The 19658-nt window shown below is 37.4% G+C and overlaps 1 protein-coding gene across 9 annotated transcripts in view; it reads left to right on the forward strand.

Moving 5' to 3' along the window:
* Nucleotides 1-19658, forward strand: part of PIGN (phosphatidylinositol glycan anchor biosynthesis class N) — a 102593-nt gene that overhangs the window by 38666 nt on the left and 44269 nt on the right. For 8 of the 9 annotated variants that reach the window (XM_040478639.1, XM_040478640.1, XM_040478645.1 and 5 more), the window contains 3 exons: nucleotides 11029-11107; nucleotides 12030-12212; nucleotides 17844-17983. In XM_040478639.1, the coding sequence (XP_040334573.1) occupies nucleotides 11029-11107; nucleotides 12030-12212; nucleotides 17844-17983 (402 nt within the window). The remainder of the gene's footprint in view (nucleotides 1-11028; nucleotides 11108-12029; nucleotides 12213-17843; nucleotides 17984-19658) is intronic. The other variant, XM_040478646.1, reaches the window with a different exon arrangement.

The raw sequence follows: 19658 nt of genomic DNA on the forward strand, positions 1-19658 counted from the left end.
ATATTAGTGCAAACTCCAAAACGAAAGCCTCTTCTCTTGCTTTTATAAATAATGGGCCAGATACCAGATACCTTTGAGTGGCTGGTAAAGGAGATAAAGGGGCACGGAGAGCTGTGGGAGACATTGAAGAGATAAATTCAACAGGGCTTAATTGAAGGTGTGGGGCTCTTTGCTTGGTTGATTGGGACATTTGGTACCATGATGGCTTGTAGAAATAAAGAAGAGATGGTTAGGGGCAAGGATGAATGTTTCTGCGTTCAGCCTACATTTGAAGAAACCAATTAGTTAGTTAGAATTAGTGAGAAATTAGACATAAAATTAGGGCAACAAATTAGGGACTTGGCTTGCAACATAGACCTGAGAGTTGGTTATGAAGATCTGAAGGCATCAGCATAAGTAAGATGTTAACTGTTACACATGTAGGAGGCTCTAGGAGAATGTAGAAAGTGACAAGAAAAGGCTGATGATACAATTCTGGGAGACATTGACAACTACTGGGTGGGTGGGGAGAACAGACTTTGGAGGGCAGCAGGATTTTGCTGTCCTAGATCTCTTTTCCTTGAATCTGGAGTCCCCACTCCTGTGATTTGAGTCACAAACCTGGCTCTGCACTACTGACTTGGGTTGGTTTATTCGGCCTCCTTTACTCCTCCTCCTCAAGGTTCGTTTTCAATTTGCAAGGGTTCACGTTTAATTAGGGAGGATTTTGCTCTTGACCAAGATAAATAGAAATTCTTCAAAATATGGATGTTAGTGAAGTGTTTGAATGACTTCACTGGAATTCTTTTTGACAAATCTGTAGCATTAGTGTGGTATTCATAAACTAGAAAGGCTTAAACATTGCACTACCTGTTGAATAATGTGATTACATGCCTGACTTTGGGTATATGTGTATCTGTGTGAATAGGAGAGCAAAAACCAAGCAAAATTGGGATTTTGCAACTTACAATCATATGAAATTACCTACCCTAAATATTATGTTATATCCATCAAAGGTAGAATTATTTTTGAAGACTTTCCCTAATTGTAAGATACCATATATGCATATAGAGACTATAAGGCAAGTTTTTACTATTTGCCCCATATGATGTCATATACATATCATATGCATCTGTTTATTTACAGTGTAGTGGTGTAATCAGAGCATAATAAAGTAAACAAATGAACAAGAAATATATGATCAATTCCTGGGACGAAGAAAATACATGGGACATTGAAAGTGAGACTATGGGTTACTTTAGACTGGCTGCTTTAGAAAAACTGGTCAAGGAAGAGGTACTCTTCTGTGAAGAGTTCAGGTGCACACTGCCTGGCTTCTTCTACTTAGGCCTGCTGGCTGACCATGAACTTGCCCTGCTTTGATGCTCAACATCTGCCTGCAGAGACACTGCTAACTTTTTGTCCTCTGGGGACCCTACAACATGGTTGATTCCTGAACACTGGAGCAAAGCTTTAGCCCTGCCTGCAGACTTGTCTGGCTAAAAGTCACCATTTCTCAATAGCCTCCAATATGACCAAAAAGTGTCTTAAGGTAAAGTGGAGAATTGACTCCTGAGGAAATAACTTAAGGAAAAGAAAAGAACTTAAATGTTAAAGTTCTCAGAAATATCAGGGGCCCCTGAGTGGCTCAGATGGTTAGGTGTCTGACTTCGGCTTAGGTCATGATCTCACGGCTCATGGGTTCGAGCCCTGCATCAGGCTCTGTGCTGACAGCTCAGAGCCTGGAGCCTGCTTCCGATTCTGTGTCTCCTTTTCTCTCTCTGCTCCTCCCTCGCTTTCTCTGAGTGTCTTTCTCTCAAAAATAAAATAAAAACATTTGAAAGTTTTTAAAAAAAAAATATCTGAGGAACTATTGTATCTATAAGAAAAAGCACACATCACAAAATGAGAAAGGGTATGGGATGCATATGTTAAAAACCAGAAATGCGACTAAAAACTTACAGAATGATAAATTGTACAAGAATAGTCCAAATGGGAGGCAAACCCTCCAAATTAGAATAGTGAAAAGGAAATGAATTTTCATATGTGGATTGAGTAAGAATTTAACATATGGATGGAGTAAGAAGCTGGAGGAAAACAGGAAGGCATATATTTCTTCATCCTCTGAAACAATGACAAGTGGAAGCTTTAGGGAAAAGGAAACATTTCAAACTGTACAAGAAAGCATGCTTTGTATATGAAGCAACCTAATATGTAAGCTGATTTTGAACAGTTGCTGGAAGTGGGAAGAAGAATTCATTTGAACATTGGCACATAGATCAAAGCTTCAGTTAAATAGATGAGAAAATCTAATCCTAGCATAAAACTTAACTACTCAGTGAACAGTATTTAAATAATCATAATAAAGTAAATACTGGTTTTCAGCCTTTAGACTCAAACCTTAGGCAAAGCAAGGAAGACTTAATTATTATTATGGAATAGAACGCAAATGTTCCCAACCTTGACAAGCCTACAGGGTTACATGTTGGAAGTCAAAGGAAAAGAGAAATATAAATGGAATAGTAGTGGCGCTATTGTCCTCATAACATAGAATGTGGAGATTCTGGACATAGTTGACAAAACAAGACAGAGGTTTAGGTACTACATTATTTGAACATTTTTTAAAATGTTTATTTATTTTTGAAGGAGAGAGAGACAGAGTATGAGCAGGGGAGGTGCAGAGAGACAGGGAGACCCAGAATCCAAAGCAGGCTCCAGGCTCTGAGCTGTCAGCACAGACCTTGACATGGGGCTTGAACCCATGAACCACAAGATCATGACCTGGATCAAAGTCGGACACTCAACCGACTGAGCCACCAAGGCACTGCTAGGCCCATTATTAAAGTGACTGATGTAGGAGCACCTCCCTGGCTCAGTGGGTAGAGCATACAACTCTTGATCTCGGGGTCATGAGTTTGAGCCCCATGTAGAGATTACTTAAAAATAAAGTGACCAATGTAGCCAACAGAAGAGGTAAAAATAGTAATATAACCATATTGAGGGGGAAGGAGACAGCAGGAACAGGCAGAATCAGTGAGGAGTCAACAGAAAATGCCTCGGGTCATCCAGTCAAGCAATAGTAATAAAAGCATATTGTGAAGAAAAATGGAGGTAACTACAAGAATAACTAAAAATAGACACTTGTAAAAGTTTTTGTCCTGGACTGGGGAATGAGAGATGAGAAGGGTGGGGCAGGTGTTTATTGGTTGTCCTTGTCCCCTCTGCACAGTTTTTTACTTTTTAAAATTATGTGCATATATTACTTTGATAAAGCATATACTTAAAAAAGAAACAGAAAATAAATAGGTAGTTTAATCATTGGCACAAATCACAAAATCATAAAAATAATGGGCATAAAAAAGAAATGTATTCTTCCATATAAATGTTAGAATCATTACCTTGAGTTTTATGAAAGTGAAAATTTCTTTGGTTATTGTACTATATTTAGGAAGCAATTTGGTGAGGATTGACATTTTTACAGTATAGAATATTACTATCCAACATTTACTTATTCCTATCCCCCGTCATGTCCTTAAGTAAAATTTTGTAGTTTGCCCCACAATATACATTTTTCATTATTTTATTCCTGGACATTTTATTTCTATTATGAGTAGTATCTTTTTTTATTACATATGTTCAGTATGCTGGGAAAAACAGTTGTTGCCATTTACCATCTGAGTACCATGGACTCTCTATTTTTCTGTAATCCAATGAATTTATTCATTTTTATACCATCTGTTTTCTTACAGTCACCTTTATAGATAATGTCAACATCATCCACTTAGAAGCTATATCAAGAGATTGTTGGCACGTAAACATCATAGTAGATTAAAGATAACAGTTGTCACAGATTTTTTTCTACAAAATAGCTCAAGTTCTTGTTACAAATAATTGTTTATTGAAGGCCTGACTTCTTGAATAAATGCCATATTTCCTTTTCCTTCTTAGAAATACATTATTCACTCCTCAATTCTTAAGTTTGAGAAAATTTATCTAGGATATTGACATCAGAAGGTTCATGGTCTTGAAATTTTACTTACGTGATCAACTTCACCAGCATCACTAGATTTTAGTTTAATGATATTCCACCATTCTTCCATTCTCTTATTTAGTCTTGTCTAGCATGAACAATGTAATAATTCCTAGGGTGGTGAAATAGCAAATGTTTCAAGATGCGAGAAAAATACAATTGCTAAGGTCCTTTACCATATCTTGTAAAAGAGTCCAATGGATCCATATGGTATTTGCATATCCTATTTTATCCTGTTCTGTAAAAAAATAAGTAGATTTTATCTTTTATATCTTAAATACTTCTGAAAAAGAATAAAAGTCCTGTAATATCTATTCTGACAAGTAGAATTCAACAAAGAAACTCAAACCTAAGATTGGGTCCTTCCAATCTAATGCTATGCCAAGGGACGTACAGCAGGTGGAGCTCCATGACTAGGAGAAACATAAAAGTTTTGACTGTCAATTTACCTTGAGGAGGAGGAAATACACTTTGTATATGAAAACTGTGTACAATAGAGGCCAAAGTAAGGCCCAGAAAAACTTTAAAGGAAAAAAATTACATGAAATGGAAAAGGAACAAGAAAGGTTTCTTAAGGGATATTTTAGAAGAAACGTACCTTGCCAATAGAAGCAAAAATGGCGATTCTCTTTTACTTAAAAATTACTATATAAACTCAGGGCAGTTAAACTTTAACAAAACATTTTAATATATTTTTTGCCAAAAATGGCAAAAACTACTTTGTTTCTTTTTAATGTATTTGTTTCTGTTAGGCTGGTATGGATTAAAGTTCCTCACTTAGACCAAATTTAAATACTGTTTTTCATGTGAATCTTTCTACCATGTCACCCATCTGATATACTATAAATGCAATTTCCCCCTTCAAGATTGAAATTCCTCTTTTTAAAAAAGTAACTTTTATATGTCACATACATACATGGAAAATTTTTATTTACTCAGTTATGACTTAAAAGATGAAAATAAGATTCTACATCAATGGTCAGTGTAATGGAATGCAGATTATTCTAGAAATAACATCCTTTCTCTGTCTTTACCTTTTTGAAATATTTCTCCTTTAATCTAAATAAATATTCTAAAAAGGAATGGACTAGATATCACTAGGTATTCCTAAAATATCATGCATAAGTACAAGTGAAATATTTTTGTAATAAAAATCTGAGAAGATGTAAAAGATAAAACACTTCAAAGGATAGCATTTTAAGGAGATTTTGTCCTCCAAACATTAGAGATATTGAATAATTAATGATAAAATTCTTGATAATCCTAAAACATGGTTTACTTGCCTCTACAATATTCATATAACTAAAAAAAGATGAAATAGTAGCTATCATAGCTACTTTTTTCTTTTCTTTCTTTCTTTTTTTTTTTTTTAAACATAACCTGCTGGTAATAGATTCTTTTAAAACTTGATGTTTTAAATATAAAAGATTTAGCCAATAAAGAAATTTTTTTTCATACAAGTTACTATTAGAAACAATCTGCTGCCACGATCGTTAAATATTCTACCAAGTTCTCTCTCCCTCCTTCTCTAGCATTCTCATTACATGTGTAAATATTAGGGCCGTTCACAGGGGCTTGTATGTTATTTGGGAGTTTTTTAATAGTCTTCTCTGTATTTTTCATTCTTTTTGCTCTTCAAAGTTCAGGCAGGATATTTTCTAGTGACTTGTCTTCTAATACGCCAAATCTCTCTCCTGCTTTGTCCAGTTTGCTGCTTTTGAGTTCTGAGTCTCAGTTACTACATTTTTTTTCAGTTGTAGAATTTCCATTTCAATTCATTTAAAAAATAGATGCCAGTTCTTTGGTGCAATTTTCTATCTTGCCCTTTATTATTGAGTATAGTAGCCACAGTTAAAGTGCAGCTGATAACACCACCAATAACCATATCATTTGTGAGTGTGCTTCTCCTGTCTTCATTTGGTTCTACTATGGAGTCTGGTGGGTTTTAGATGAATGCTTATCGTTGTGAATTAAAAGTTTTGGAAGCTCTGGATTATCTCCTTCTCCAGTGAGGTTTTACCTTATCCTCTAACAGAATGACAGCTGACTCCGGGCCGCATTGCATCTCTTCCCTCTGGTTGTGTCTGCTCTTGGAGTATAGCCTCCAGGGCATCTCAGTGGAAGGCAAGTGTTATCCTTCCTCAGTGGCTCGTGAACACCAAGTTTTGTCTCTTCTGTATCTTGAGACTGACAAAACTTCCGCCCTCCTGTTCAGGGCTTTCTTCACAGCTGCTTGTCTGCTGTGTCCCACACAGCTGAAGAGTTTGCTGGGTGTCCAGCTCACTTCCCTTTTGACTAGCATGTGACCTCTGTTTCTTTACCAGAATTCTCCACATAGAAGTTATTGCTTATAAAAGTTCCTTCTCCCATTCTTCTTAAGACTTCACCTCAGAAACTGTTAAGTTAGCTTAAGTCATTCCAGATAGGTTTTCATTCATGTCTTTTTTTAAAAAAAATCCAGAATGAGGGGCACCTGGGTGGCTCAGTCAGTTAAGCCTCCAACTCTTGGTTTTGGCTCAGGTCATGATCTCACACTTCGTGGCTTTGAGCCCCGCATCGGGCTCTGTGCTGACAGTGCGGAGCCTGCTTGGGATTCTCTCTCTCCCTTTTCTCTCTGCCCCTCCCCTGCTTGAGTGCACGCACACACACACTCTCTCTCTCAAAATAAATAAATAAACTTAAAAAATAAAAATCCAGGATGAAAATTGTATATTATTCTCTTATTTTTCTTCTCTTTTGGATCCTCAAGTCCTGGCTGCATTGGCAGCCACATATTTTAGTTTTTATCTCCACAGCCTTATAGGATTGTCAAAGGCTGTATTGGATTCTCTACCTCTTGGCAGCAGATATATGCCCACGTTCTCAACCTTTGCCAAAAATAAGAATGGCAGATGTCCTAAGAGTTAATGTTTGTAGAACGCTGGACTACTTCTCTGGTTTGCTTCTCTCTAGGATCTTAATAACTCTTAGTCTTGATGGTCTCAGTGACTCTCGAGCACCGTCAAAGTGATTTTTATTTTATTCTATTAGGCTTTCTAGTTGTTCCTGGTGGGAGTATTGGTATGTCCAAGATTCTCCATCATAGCCAGAAACTGTGGTTAAATTTTAATGTTTTAATTGTTTTTTTTTTTTAAACCTGGTTGATAAAATGTGAATGAAAAAGTAATGCATATACACAATAGAAATTATACAAGCAATAATAATATGTTACCTCTTCTGAGTTCTAGTTTTATAGTCTTTTTCCTTGGAGACAAAGTGGCAGTTTCTTATGCATCTTTCCATACATGTCCTATGTACATATGTATCCCTCTTCAAACATGCTGAAAAGAATGAAGAATATAACAAAAATCCTTGTACCCACAACCAGATTTAAGAAATGTCAACATCTTACCATATTTCTTTAGCTCTTCTCTTTTTCTTAAGAAATAAAATGGTGTATGGAGCGCCTGGGTGGCTCAGTTGGTTAATTCTGCTCACGTCATGATCTCACAGTTCATGGGTTAGAGCCCTGCATCTGGCCCTGTGCTGACTGACAACTCAGAGCCTGGGGCCTGCTTCATATTCTGTGTCTCCCTCTGTTTCTACCCCTACCCTGCTCGTGCTCTCTTTCTCTCTTTTTCAAAAATAAATAAATGTTAAAAAAAAAATGTTTTTTTTAATAAATAAATAAAATGGTGTAAGGGGAGCCTGAGTGGCTTAGTCAGTTGAGCACCCAAATCTTGATCTTGGCTCAGGTCATAATCTCGGTTTGTAAGACTGAGTCCCCCTGACAGCATGGAGCCTGCTTGGAATTCTCTCTCTCTGCCCCTCCCACCCTCAAAATAAATAAGTAAACTTAAAAAAAAAATAATAAAATGGTGTCATGTAATTGAATCCCTATTTTTTTACTTTTAGAAATTTTTTAATTATTTGGGGCACCTGGGTGGCTTAGTCAGTTGAGCATCCAACTTCAGCTCAGGTCATGATCTCACAGTTCGTGAGTTCAAGCCCCACATCAGGCTCTGTGCAGACAGCTCAGAACCTGGGGCCTGCTTTGGATTCTGTGTCTCCCTCTCTCTCTGCCTCTCCCCTGCTTGCACTCTGTCTCTCTCTCTCTCTCTCTCTCTCTCTCTCTTGAAAATAAATAAACATTAAAAAAATTAAAAATAATAGGTGACACTAAGAATGATTTTGTACCTTTCTCAACTTACAGAAAGCTAAAAAATTTTGATTGGGGACAAGTTTGTAAGAGTCTTTAATGTCCTAATGCTACAGTGAGATTTGTATGGAACATTTTGATGAACTCCAGACATACCATAAACCTTTGGTGTGTCCCAGGGCACCTGGGTGGCTCAGTCAGTTGAGTGTCCAACTTTGGCTCAGGTCATGATCTCACTGTACATGAGTTTGAGCCCCACAGTGGGCTCACTGCTGTCAGCCTGTCAGTACACAGCCTGCTTCAGATCCTCTGTCCCCTCTCTCTGCTCCTCCCCTGCTTGCGCTCTCCCCCAAAATAAATAAATATTAAAAAAAAACACTTTTGGTATACCCCAAGACTTATAAATATTAATTTTAGGAAAAGCATAAATTAGCCTGATGCTGTTTTTTTTTTTACCTAAGTGCTCCATATATAAAATTTCATATATAATGTAATGAAATGTAACATAATATAACATAAATACTTTTCTTTAAAAATATTTCTTCCTTCATTCTTAAGAGTTTGCTTGAGAACATGTATTAAATTAGCCTAAGAAATTTAGCTCCAGACAAGCCTGCTTTTCATCTTTTAAGTTAGTTTAGCAAATAATTAGGTGCTTTTAAAATGGCAATGTGTATTATTCTCTTATTTTTTCCTCTTAAAAAATTTTTTTTTAATGTTTATTTTTGAGAGAGAGGGAGGGAGCATTAGCAGGGGAGGGGCACAGAAAAGGGGAGATAGAGAATCTGAAGCAGGCTCTGTGTTTTCAGGGCAAAGCCTGCTGTGGGGCTCAAACTCACAAACAATGAGATCATGACCTGAGCTGAAGTCAGATGCTCAACCAACTGAGCCAGCCATGTGCCCCTTTCCCCTGTTTTTAGATTTGTAATATTTTGATAGCATTTTAATCAATTAAGATTTATTGATTCATTTTATGTGCTTAGTACTTTGCTAAGTATTATTATAGTATCATGGTTTTTAATAGAAATAATTAATGGTCTACATGGAAATTAAAATTTAACTGATGAGAAATAAATTGATAGTAGACCACACTAAAATGCCAATGGTGTGAGGCGGGATTGGGAGAGGGCCATAAAGGGTGATAAAGATTTGATTTTGGAAAGCAGAGAGGGAAGGATCTTTATGAACAAAAACTCAGATGTGAATAGGTGATGAATGAAGTGCGTAACCATTGTATAGCTGAGGATGTACATTTGGGGTAATGGGAAATTAAGTAGAATGGAAAGAGATGGTCATCAATAGTCCAGGAAGTTTAGAATTGATAAAGTAGACAATAAGATGCCCATATCAATTTCAAGTTAAGTTAGAAGCTGGAATTCCTGTTTTAGGAAGCCGAGGGGATCAAAGCAAGGAAGAGAGACCGATTCGAAGAATTTTATAGAAATTTGGAAAATTCGACTCGGATACAGCCTTCAGAGAATTCTGGTGCTCTTTGGCCCAGTGATTCCAGTCCTAAGACTTCTAGGAAAATATTCCAAAATGTGTGGTATCTGAAGGCCAAAGAATGGGACCATGACAACATTTTGAAGTAACTTGTGTTTCTTTCATGTGTTCCCACTTCCTGGTATCTTTTTCCTCCAAATCCCAGTGAGTCCTGAGGTGGAGACTTTTCTTGCAGTCTGAAATAGTGATTGGGTTCCTCTGAGTTGAAAGATCTGGGGATCCTTGGAGTTGCGCAGTTCTTAATCAGGTGTGCTTATAGGACTCAGAGAGATGAGTTTCTGGGGTTCGTGAATTTTCGGATATTGTATGTAATATTATATGCATTTTCTAGAGAGTATCAGATTCAGAAAGAAGCCTATGACCCCCACCCAATTAATAACATTACATAAAAGATTTACTTCCTGCAGGTCTCCCATCTTATCTCTTTAGAGATTTCTGGAATCAAGTAGAAGAAAGATAAGTGATTATATTATGTTAAATCATTGAAATTGTCAATATTTAATTTAGTAGCTTTTTACATACAAAAATATCAATTTCAAATGACCTAACCCTAATAAAGCCTTAAAAAACTTTTTTATACTTTTTAAGTTTGGAGGTATTCACTTTATAAGTTTTAATTAAGCAGTATACATTCAATTTTGTGTTTAAATATACTTATTTCAATCAGGTTATTGAGTTCTGGTTATATTTCTTCAGTTTTTACATTCCATAAACTTAATGCCGTTAGATATATTTCCTGGTTATGCAGTATTAGGAGTATTTCTCTTGTGTATATAAGGCTTCTACTGTGGTAAAATGACAGGAAAATGACAGAAAGAGAAATAAAAGATAAGGGAACCACAAGTATATTGTGTAGTATAAGAATGGTAAAGAGGTTCAAATTGCTCATTAACTTTGTTGGTTTTGATTGCCTGCAGTTTTTGATCATGACAATTCTAAGTCCCTGTCTAGCTCAGGGGTACAAAGAGCCATCCATAGTGGATTGGCCTTGTCTGTTGTGTCTGTGTATGATGAACACCCAAAGTTCTGGGTACTGAAGCTCACGCCACTGATTTACTGCTCCATTAATTGCGTTGTTTTAGTCAGAATTTCTTTATTAGCCAGAGTACTTCATTTCTTCATATGAGTTCATAAGTATAGTTTGGAGTTGAAACTTTGAGTCAAGAAAACCAAATTTAGAAGTTATTTCTTGGGAGGGTTCAGATGACTAGCAATAATACAACTTAGTTTTAGGTTTCTTCCTTTTTTTTTTTTTTATTTCAGTTTTTATTTTCTCAGCTTTTACCATCCTTTCATTTTCAATTAAGAAAGAAAAACAAGAAATAAAACTTGTCATTGAAACGAGGAGACATTTTAAATCTAACCTTTTCTTTTGTAGGTTGCTTCCTGAATCTAAACAGCTAAACATTGTAAGAAAAGCAAGATCTTACATAAAACAGAGAAAGTATGATGAAGCAGTAAGTATGTGGGCCTGGTGTATAGAAATAGCTGGTCACCGTTTGGAGTATGGGGAGGGGCGAGATATCCAATGGAGAGCAAAGTGGGCAGGCCAAGGAGCTTTCCTGAACACTTAAGTAAGGATTCGATTTTCTCAGTAGTTGCTTTAGCCACGGGCAAACTTCTGTTATTTCAGATATTGCCAGGGTAGACTTTTTAAGGTTAGCGTTGGAAGTGAACAGTTGCCATTTTCTATAATGAGAAAGAATATTCCAAATTTCTATAACCATACTTAAATGCATAACATCTTAGAACGTGGCATATTTGTACATTTGGACTTATCTACACACTATCAGGAGCCTACTGTTTATACTGCCGCTTTGAAGCTTCTCAAGAACTACCCTGCTATGTTTTTCATTAATTTTCTGTTTCTTAAATGGTCATAATTTCAAAGAAGGAAAGAATTCTGTTTTCAGTTTCTCAAATTGCCTAAGTAATACCATGCATTTCTAATGTTTGTTTATGGTTTTAAAACAGTGAGCTATTGTTTTCCTGTTTTAATGATGCTTTATAACTGACTTGGGTAATCTGACATGAGAAAATGAAAAATGATAGAAATGTAAGTATCTTTGCTATATGGGACCAATATTCGAGAGCCTTCGTTACTTTCCTTCATGTGTCATCTGTAGGTATTTCCACAGAATGAATCATGTTAAATCACTATACATATCATAATTTACATCTTAAATGCCCTTTCTTATCAAGATTCAAAATTCATTCTATCCAGGAATTGTTCTTATACTTTGCAAGAAGCTCCTCGAATAATTAAAATCTGTTCTTGATCCATCATCTACAGTTATGCACTCTAATTTTAATATATTTCCTTCCTTTAAAACTTCTTATTCTTCCCATGTGGCAAGTTATGTCTTCCTTTCTCCATAGGTCTCCCTTTGCAAGGAGCTGATTCATCTTGCATTGAAAGGATTGTCCTATTATCACACTTATGACAGATTCTTCTTGGCCATCAATGTTGTTCTTGGTTTTTTGGGATGGACATCTTACGCTTCTTTGTTGATCATCAAGTCTCATTTTAACCTTACTAGAGGTGTTAATAAAGAAGTTAAGGTATGTTGGTATGTTCAGAATATATAATGAAGTTCAGATAATGGTGTTAAATCACTAGGGCTGGAGAAAGAAATTGAATCAAATCAACTGTAATGAGTTCATACAATGTGCAAGGTGTACTAAGGTAACTCTTACTTTCATTTGCTTTTGTCATATTGGGTCTCTTTTTTTCAGTTATCTTTATTTCTTTGGTTGGGAAAAAGGTATATTAATAATAATGGCCCCATAACTTAAGAGGGCTATAAAGATAGCTGCATAATTTAAATTTTCCTATGGCATTAGCTGTTGATTATCTGTTCCTTGTAATAATTACTTAGCTTGTTGTAAGCATCCCATATCTTTCTAGTACAGGTGGTCAGAAAACTACTTCAAAGCAGTCTATTTAGCTTTATCTGATATTAAAAGTTTGGTAGCTAGAAAGTGACAAAATCATTTACTCAAAATGTCCCTTTTTAAATAATGTATGTGCTTTTCTGGAACTATTCTTACCTTCTTACAACTTTCTGAAATTTCTAATGCAAATTTTCAGAACTTTCTATTTATCTTTATTTTAAGAATCAGTCTCTAGTTTACTGTACTTTCAATGCAAAAAAAAAACCCTCAAAAAATTTTAATAATACTTCATATAACCGAGTAAGTAATAACTGTACATATATGGTTTTACTACACTAAAACACTTTACTCTTTTAACATATATTGCTAATTATCATTTTTTGGGGAGAATATGCCACTTGCATTTTCTTTATTCTCTCTAATAATTATTACCATGTCCAAGTCCTCTAAAAGGCAATATAATCAGGATGGTATATTTAATAATAATAGTTTGCAGACATTCCCAGTGGTAACTTTTTCTAATTTTATATTTTATTTTTCTGTAATGGAAGGAAGAACAGTGGTGTTTATTCCAATTTTTTATGGTGCTTTAATGCATCTTAAATAATTCCCTCCAAGTAATTTTCATTATTTGAATGTGAGTAAAATTGGCTAGAATGGGGATAATTTTTGACACGATAGCAAGAGAGACAGAACCAACCATGTTTTAGTAGTGGCATTCTGCTGGGTACTTGGAGTTTATTTTGTCATTTTAAACTCATAACAGTGCTGAAAGCATTATAATTTCTTTTTACAAAAGAGGAAACCAAAGCTGTTTAAGTATTTTGCAAAAGGCCACTCTGAGCTAGGCTGTGGAGGAATTGAGATTTGAATCCAGAACAGACTTGTGCCAAACATTATCTTTTCACGTCTGTCTTGCTGTTTTGGTCGTTGAGAAAAGATATGAAGTCTTTAGCTTGATGAGTCAACACAATTTCATAGCTGATAATTCTCCTTTATCCATTAACCTGGTAATGCAGTGAATGTTTAATTGGATGTACAATATAATGCTAACTACTGCATAGGCTATACAGAGAAATAGAAAATCCAGATTCTGCCCTCCAGGAGCCTAGAATTAGAGTAAAGTAGGTAAGAGATGTACACACATGACCACCTTATCAGACGTAGGTTCTATACTACACTACATTGCAAAAGACAGCTTTGACATTTGACAACTTTAATATAGATTAAGTGTTTGTGATATATATTAAATAGAGGAGAGCTCACTTTAGCGAGGACGATGACAACAGGAAAAAGTAAGTCTTGAAAGAAAATTAACTACCACAGGGAGAGGATGAGAATAAAGCAAACTGAATGATCTAAACAGAGGCAGAGTTGGGAAAATGTTTATTATGCTGGCATAATAAGTAATATTTATTGAGCTCCACTATCCCAGGACTATGTTGGGTGCTTTGCATGTGTTATTCAATTAAGCTTAACACAACCTTAAATCTGGCAGTTAGGAGTCTCATGATATGAAGAGGGGAATTTAGGCTCAGAGAGCTACACAGCGTCTTCAAAGACACACTATTACAAAATGACAGAACTAATATTTGCCGATACTTAAATTCATGCTCTTTCTACACCATGCTGCTTTTGGAATAAAAAGTTCAACTTGGGGAGAATGTGGAAGGTTTGTTCAAGGGACGAAGAGGAGATTATACCAACAGTGTAGGTTAGGTTGAAGTAATCAAAGACCTCAAATGCTAGACTATAGATTTTAAATTGGATTTTGTGAGGAGTTGGTGTATCACTTAGAGTTAAACCAGAGAAACAGAACCAGTGGGATCTATGTATTAGTAGATTTAGTGTAAGGAAATGGCTTGTGATTGTGGGAGCTAGCTAGGAAAGTTCTAAAGCCACACGTCAGGCCGTGAAGAGGCGCAGACAGGAGCCTGCAGGCAAGATCCGAAGCCACGCTCGGTAGCTATGCTTCCGTTCTATAGGGAAGCCTGCTGTTGTGCTCTTCAAGCTTTTCAACTGATTGAATCAGGCCCACCCCAGTTACCTTGGATAATCTCCCTTAAAGTCAGCTGATTGTAGACTTTAATCACATCCACAAGATGCTTTCACAGCAACACCTACATCTGTGTTTGAGGATAATGGGCACTATATAGCCTAGCCAAGTTTTGACACACAAACCTGACCATTGTGTCAGTTTTGACCATTACAAACTGACCATTACAGGTGAGGTTGTGAAATTTTTTTTGAACCCTCTGGTTCTGTTTGCAAAACCATTCTGATTCATCTTCAGTGAGAGATTATAACCTAGTGAAGTGACACAACCTGAACGGTTCTGAAGGAAAACTAAAATGCCAGTGGTCAATAGTCTTAACTGGAGGGAGGCATGGAGAGCAGTTAGGAGGTAAGATGACCCCAGCCGTGTACTTTTTAGAACGCGACGCTTGTGGGTGGGGTATAGGGAGGCTTCGTCGGGGAGGCTGTTGCCAAAGTGAAGTCTTAAAGGGTGAATAGGATAGCTCCGTAGAAAAAAGGAAGATGACGCACAGAGAGAGCAGCAGGCCCCAGAAGAGGAGAGAGGCAGCATGGCTTTTGGAAGAGTGCAAGTCACTGGTACGGCTGGGATAGAGAAGGCCTTTGGGGAGGGAGCCGTGGGCTTGAAACAAACACTATCCTCATTGCCAGATGAGGAAACAGAGCTTTAGACAAGCTAAATGGGTTAGTCAAATTGGCGAGCAAATGGAAGAAAGCCTTGGAATTAAATTTATGCCTGACTCCGAAATTTATGTCACTTCTTCGTGATGGTGTCACTCAAGTTATACAGGTCATTTCTGATTCATCACCATTACAGGCAGTGAGTATTTTCTTTAAATATAATTTGCTACAGCTCCTCATAATTGTATTCTGTATGTAACTTGTACATACTCTTCTCCTTTGCTTGGGCCAGTTCAGATGTTACTTGCTTTAGAACGAAATACCCTTATTTTGCCACATGTTGACCTTTATTTTCGTATTACCTAATAAAATCCCCAAATATTAACCCCTTGAACCAAGTCTCGTGAGTCTATACCAACCCATGTGGTTTGAACTCCCTGGAGGCCGGCACCTAGTAAAGAGCAGACCCAGAGTGTGCAGCTTAGTAAGTGCTTATTGGAGGGAAGAGTCATCATAGTGCGCCAGCATGGTTTGTTATCATTAGTTGTGTTTTGAGGAGCTAAGGGAAGGTGGGAAGTCAATTCATGAGGAAGTAGAAAACGTACCCCCACTCTTACTATTTAAAAGCCTCTGGGGCACCTGGGTGGCTCAGTTGGTTAAGTGTCCGACTCTTGATTTCAGCTCGGGGCGCAATCTCACAATTGGTGGGACTGAGCCCCGTGTTGGGCTCCGTGCTAAAAGCGTGGAGTCTGGTTGGGATTCTCTCCCTCTCTTTCTGCTTCTTCCATCTCATGCACTGGCACGCTATCTCTCTCTCTCTCAAAATAAAGAAATAAGCTTTAAAAAAAAAACGCCTTTCAATCTCTACTTCAGTTGAACTGAATTTTTTATGATTTCGTTTCCTATGAGTGAATATCATTGATAGTGTATATTTTAGTTATCAAAGGATTAGATTATTATACCATATTATACTGACTCTAGAAAATCCCTCAAAAATGTTTTTTTAGGTACTCATTTCTTTTTGTTTTTTTTTAAGTTTATTTATTTATTTTGAGAGAGAGAGAGAGAGAGCATGAGTGGGGAAGGGGCAGAGAGAGAGGGAGAGAGAGAGAATCCCAAGCAGGCTCTGCACTGCCAGCACAGAGCCCATCGCAGGGCTTGAACCCATGAAACTGTGAGATCATGACCTGAGCTGAAAGCAAGAGTTGGATGCTTAAGCGACTGAGCCGCCCAGGCGCCCCATAATGTACTCTTTTAAACTTCTTTTGTTATTTTCCTATTCTCAATATGCTGTGAAACCAGTGTCATCTCTTAAATGATGAATGCATGCCTCAGCCACCTTCAGCTTTAGAGACTCCATCTCCACATCTGTTTGAGATTTGCCCCTTGCTATGGGTCCCCCATGCTGTGTCACACATCTCCATTTCCAGTTTCATTCACCTTCAGATTTCTACAGCACCTGCTGGGACTAGTGCAGAGAAGTAGGGAGGAGAGAATAAAAATGAAGGTAATAGCAGCAGCCATTATGTATTAAGCTGTTATAATATTCTGGGCATTTTGTTAAGCTCTACATAATCTCATTTAAGCATTGCCAACCTTAACAAATAGATATGGAATTATTACTCCCATTTTATAAATGGGATGAAATTGAGTCTCGGGATAGTTTTGGACTTTGACTGAACCAGAATTTGAATTCTGATCTGTGTAGTTCTACACTCTTAATCACATTGCTGTGTCTCACCTTCCTTTTTCCAACTGTCCTAATTTATCCTTGTTTTTTACTTCCTTTCTGGTGACATTTTGTGCCAGTAAGGAGGAATTATAAAGAGGAAAATAACCCTCTTGTCTCTCTCCCCCACAAGGCTCTACTACAACGAGTAATTCTTAATTCTCACCTTATTTAGCTTTGGCTGGCAAAGCAAGGGGAAAACAGACAAAACAAAGGACAGAGAAAAGAGAATGCCATATTACCCCTCCATTCCTGTGTTTTTCCTCTGTGGTTGTTCTTAGCATCACGGCTTTCCATAGGTGCGTTTGTTTCCAATCGTCGGAATGTCTATCCCTGAAGCTTGCTTCATTACTCCTGGCCCAGAGCACCCACGGGCATGCACAGCCCATGGAGGCCATCACTCGTGACTCACATTGGGGAACTCCTTTCTTGTTTGGCAGGTGGTTGGGAAGAGAAGATATGACTGAATGAACACACTGTGGTTGGGCAGTGGAGAGAGAAACGTGGGCAGCGTGTCAAGTTGGAGTTTGAATAGATAGAAGCATTGTTCCAAATGAAGATTAAGTCCCACAGTTTATTGTGGATTAAATGAGCTTTTGTGAGCTAGTGAGGGAGCTCGATCAACATTTATAAGATTGTTACTAAGGAGAAATATGTTCAGAGTTCCAAACAAGTTACTCGCAGACAAACTTGAGGAACATAGTCACTTTTAAATGGAGAATTGCCTAATAGCAACAATTTCAGAATAGCCAGCTTTTTCTTCCTGTAATAATGCTTCTCCAATGACAGGTTTTTTTTAAATGCAGTTCTTCAATTAATCATGTAATAGATGTCTTCACTTTGTAAAATCTCTTTTAAAAACCTGTCAATCAGCATGAATTTAGAAGTGTTTCAATGTTCTGTTTGATTTTCAGAAACCAAGCCACCTCCTGTCATGTAGTTGTATAGCTATTGGTGTTTTTGTAGCATTTTTCCTGCTGCTTCAAGGCTGTCCCTGGACTTATTACATATATTGTTTGTTGCCAGTGCCAATATGGTATGCGGTTCTAAGAGAGTAAGTAACACTCCCATGCTGTCTTATTTTGCACTTTGCTGACAGTAAAATCTATTTTTATTTTTTTTTATTTTTTTATTTTTTTATTTAAAAAAAATTTTTTTTTTCAACATTTATTTATTTTTGGGACAGAGAGAGACAGAGCATGAATGGGGGAGGGGCAGAGAGAGAGGGAGACACAGAATCGGAAACAGGCTCCAGGCTCTGAGCCATCAGCCCAGAGCCCGACGCGGGGCTCGAACTCACGGACCGCGAGATCGTGACCTGGCTGAAGTCGGACGCTTAACCGACTGCGCCACCCAGGCGCCCCTGAAATCTATTTTTAAAGTGCATTAGATTTGCGTAGCATAAATCATCAGAGATAGTTATAATGCCCTTCAATTTCTGAGCCCTCTCACTTCATTGATAGCAGAAGGAAAATGGCATATAAACATCTTTTTTTGTTTCACCTTTCCCTTACTGCCGTGAGGTTGTATTGACCTCGTTCCCTTCTTTGTGTACCTTTTCTAAGAAACATCTGGACTAAACATAGAGTAATTAATATTGACAGTACTATGCCAGGAGGAACTTATATTTTGAATTTGTCTTATCATCTCAGATTTCAGTGTATCTTCAGGTTTCACAAGGAAATTTACATGTTTTCTTTCCACACATTTTTTTTGCCCTAGCTATCATGTAAACCTAGCTATTTTCCTAGCTATCATGTAAACCTAGATAAACGGAGTTAGTAATTAAATCCACACTAGTAATGTGAACATACAGAATGGTGGATATTGTTCACGGGTGCCACAGGTCCTCCTTGAAGTGCCTCCTCACAGGCTGGAAGTAAAATGGGTTCTTACTGCTGTAGAAAACATCAGAGGCAGAGCTCCTAGGCGAGTTTCAAGCACTTAAATATAAAACCACTCAAACATTGGGCAGGTTCACATTCATAGACAGCGAGGGACACGTTGCCCATCTTGTTCTATATTTGCTCCAGTAATCTAGAATTTGAACTTAAGTCTTGGGTGTCCAAGCATCCCCTGAGCAAAACCAGACCCGGAAAGCAGACCAGGAAATGAGAGCTCAGAATTAAGGGTATATTCAGGGTTGGCCAGTATGTTTGTCATGACACGATAAGTATTTTTATTCTAAATTTAAAAAAAAATTTTTTTTTTCAACATTTATTTATTTTTGGGACGGAGAGAGGCAGAGCATGAACGGGGGAGGGGCAGAGAGAGAGGGAGACACAGAATCGGAAACAGGCTCCAGGCTCTGAGCCATCAGCCCAGAGCCTGACGCGGGGCTCGAACTCACGGACCGCGAGATCGTGACCTGGCTGAAGTCGGACGCTTAGCCGACTGCACCACCCAGGCGCCCCTATTCTAATTTTTTTAAACTCCAGATTTGACCACATCTTTCATCCTTAAGTACTAAAAACATTGAACTACTAAAAGTACCAAAAATTAAAATTAAAATATAACATTTAGAAGGATAAGGCAAAAAGACACTATCAGAAGGACATAGTGTTGCTTCTCCGTTTGAAAGGAATAGGATTGCTGGATAGACATACTTAAATCAGATTTTTTCTAATGTCATTCACTCTGGTTTAAAAGTTTTTAGAATGGGAAGTTTTATCCCTGCAGAAACTTCTATTCTACTACAGAATCCTCCTGAATTATCAAATGTCCTAATT

Source organism: Herpailurus yagouaroundi, unplaced genomic scaffold, assembly GCF_014898765.1.
Source record: "Herpailurus yagouaroundi ecotype Mexico unplaced genomic scaffold, PumYag 142, whole genome shotgun sequence".
Classification (NCBI taxonomy): Eukaryota; Metazoa; Chordata; class Mammalia; order Carnivora; family Felidae; genus Herpailurus; species Herpailurus yagouaroundi.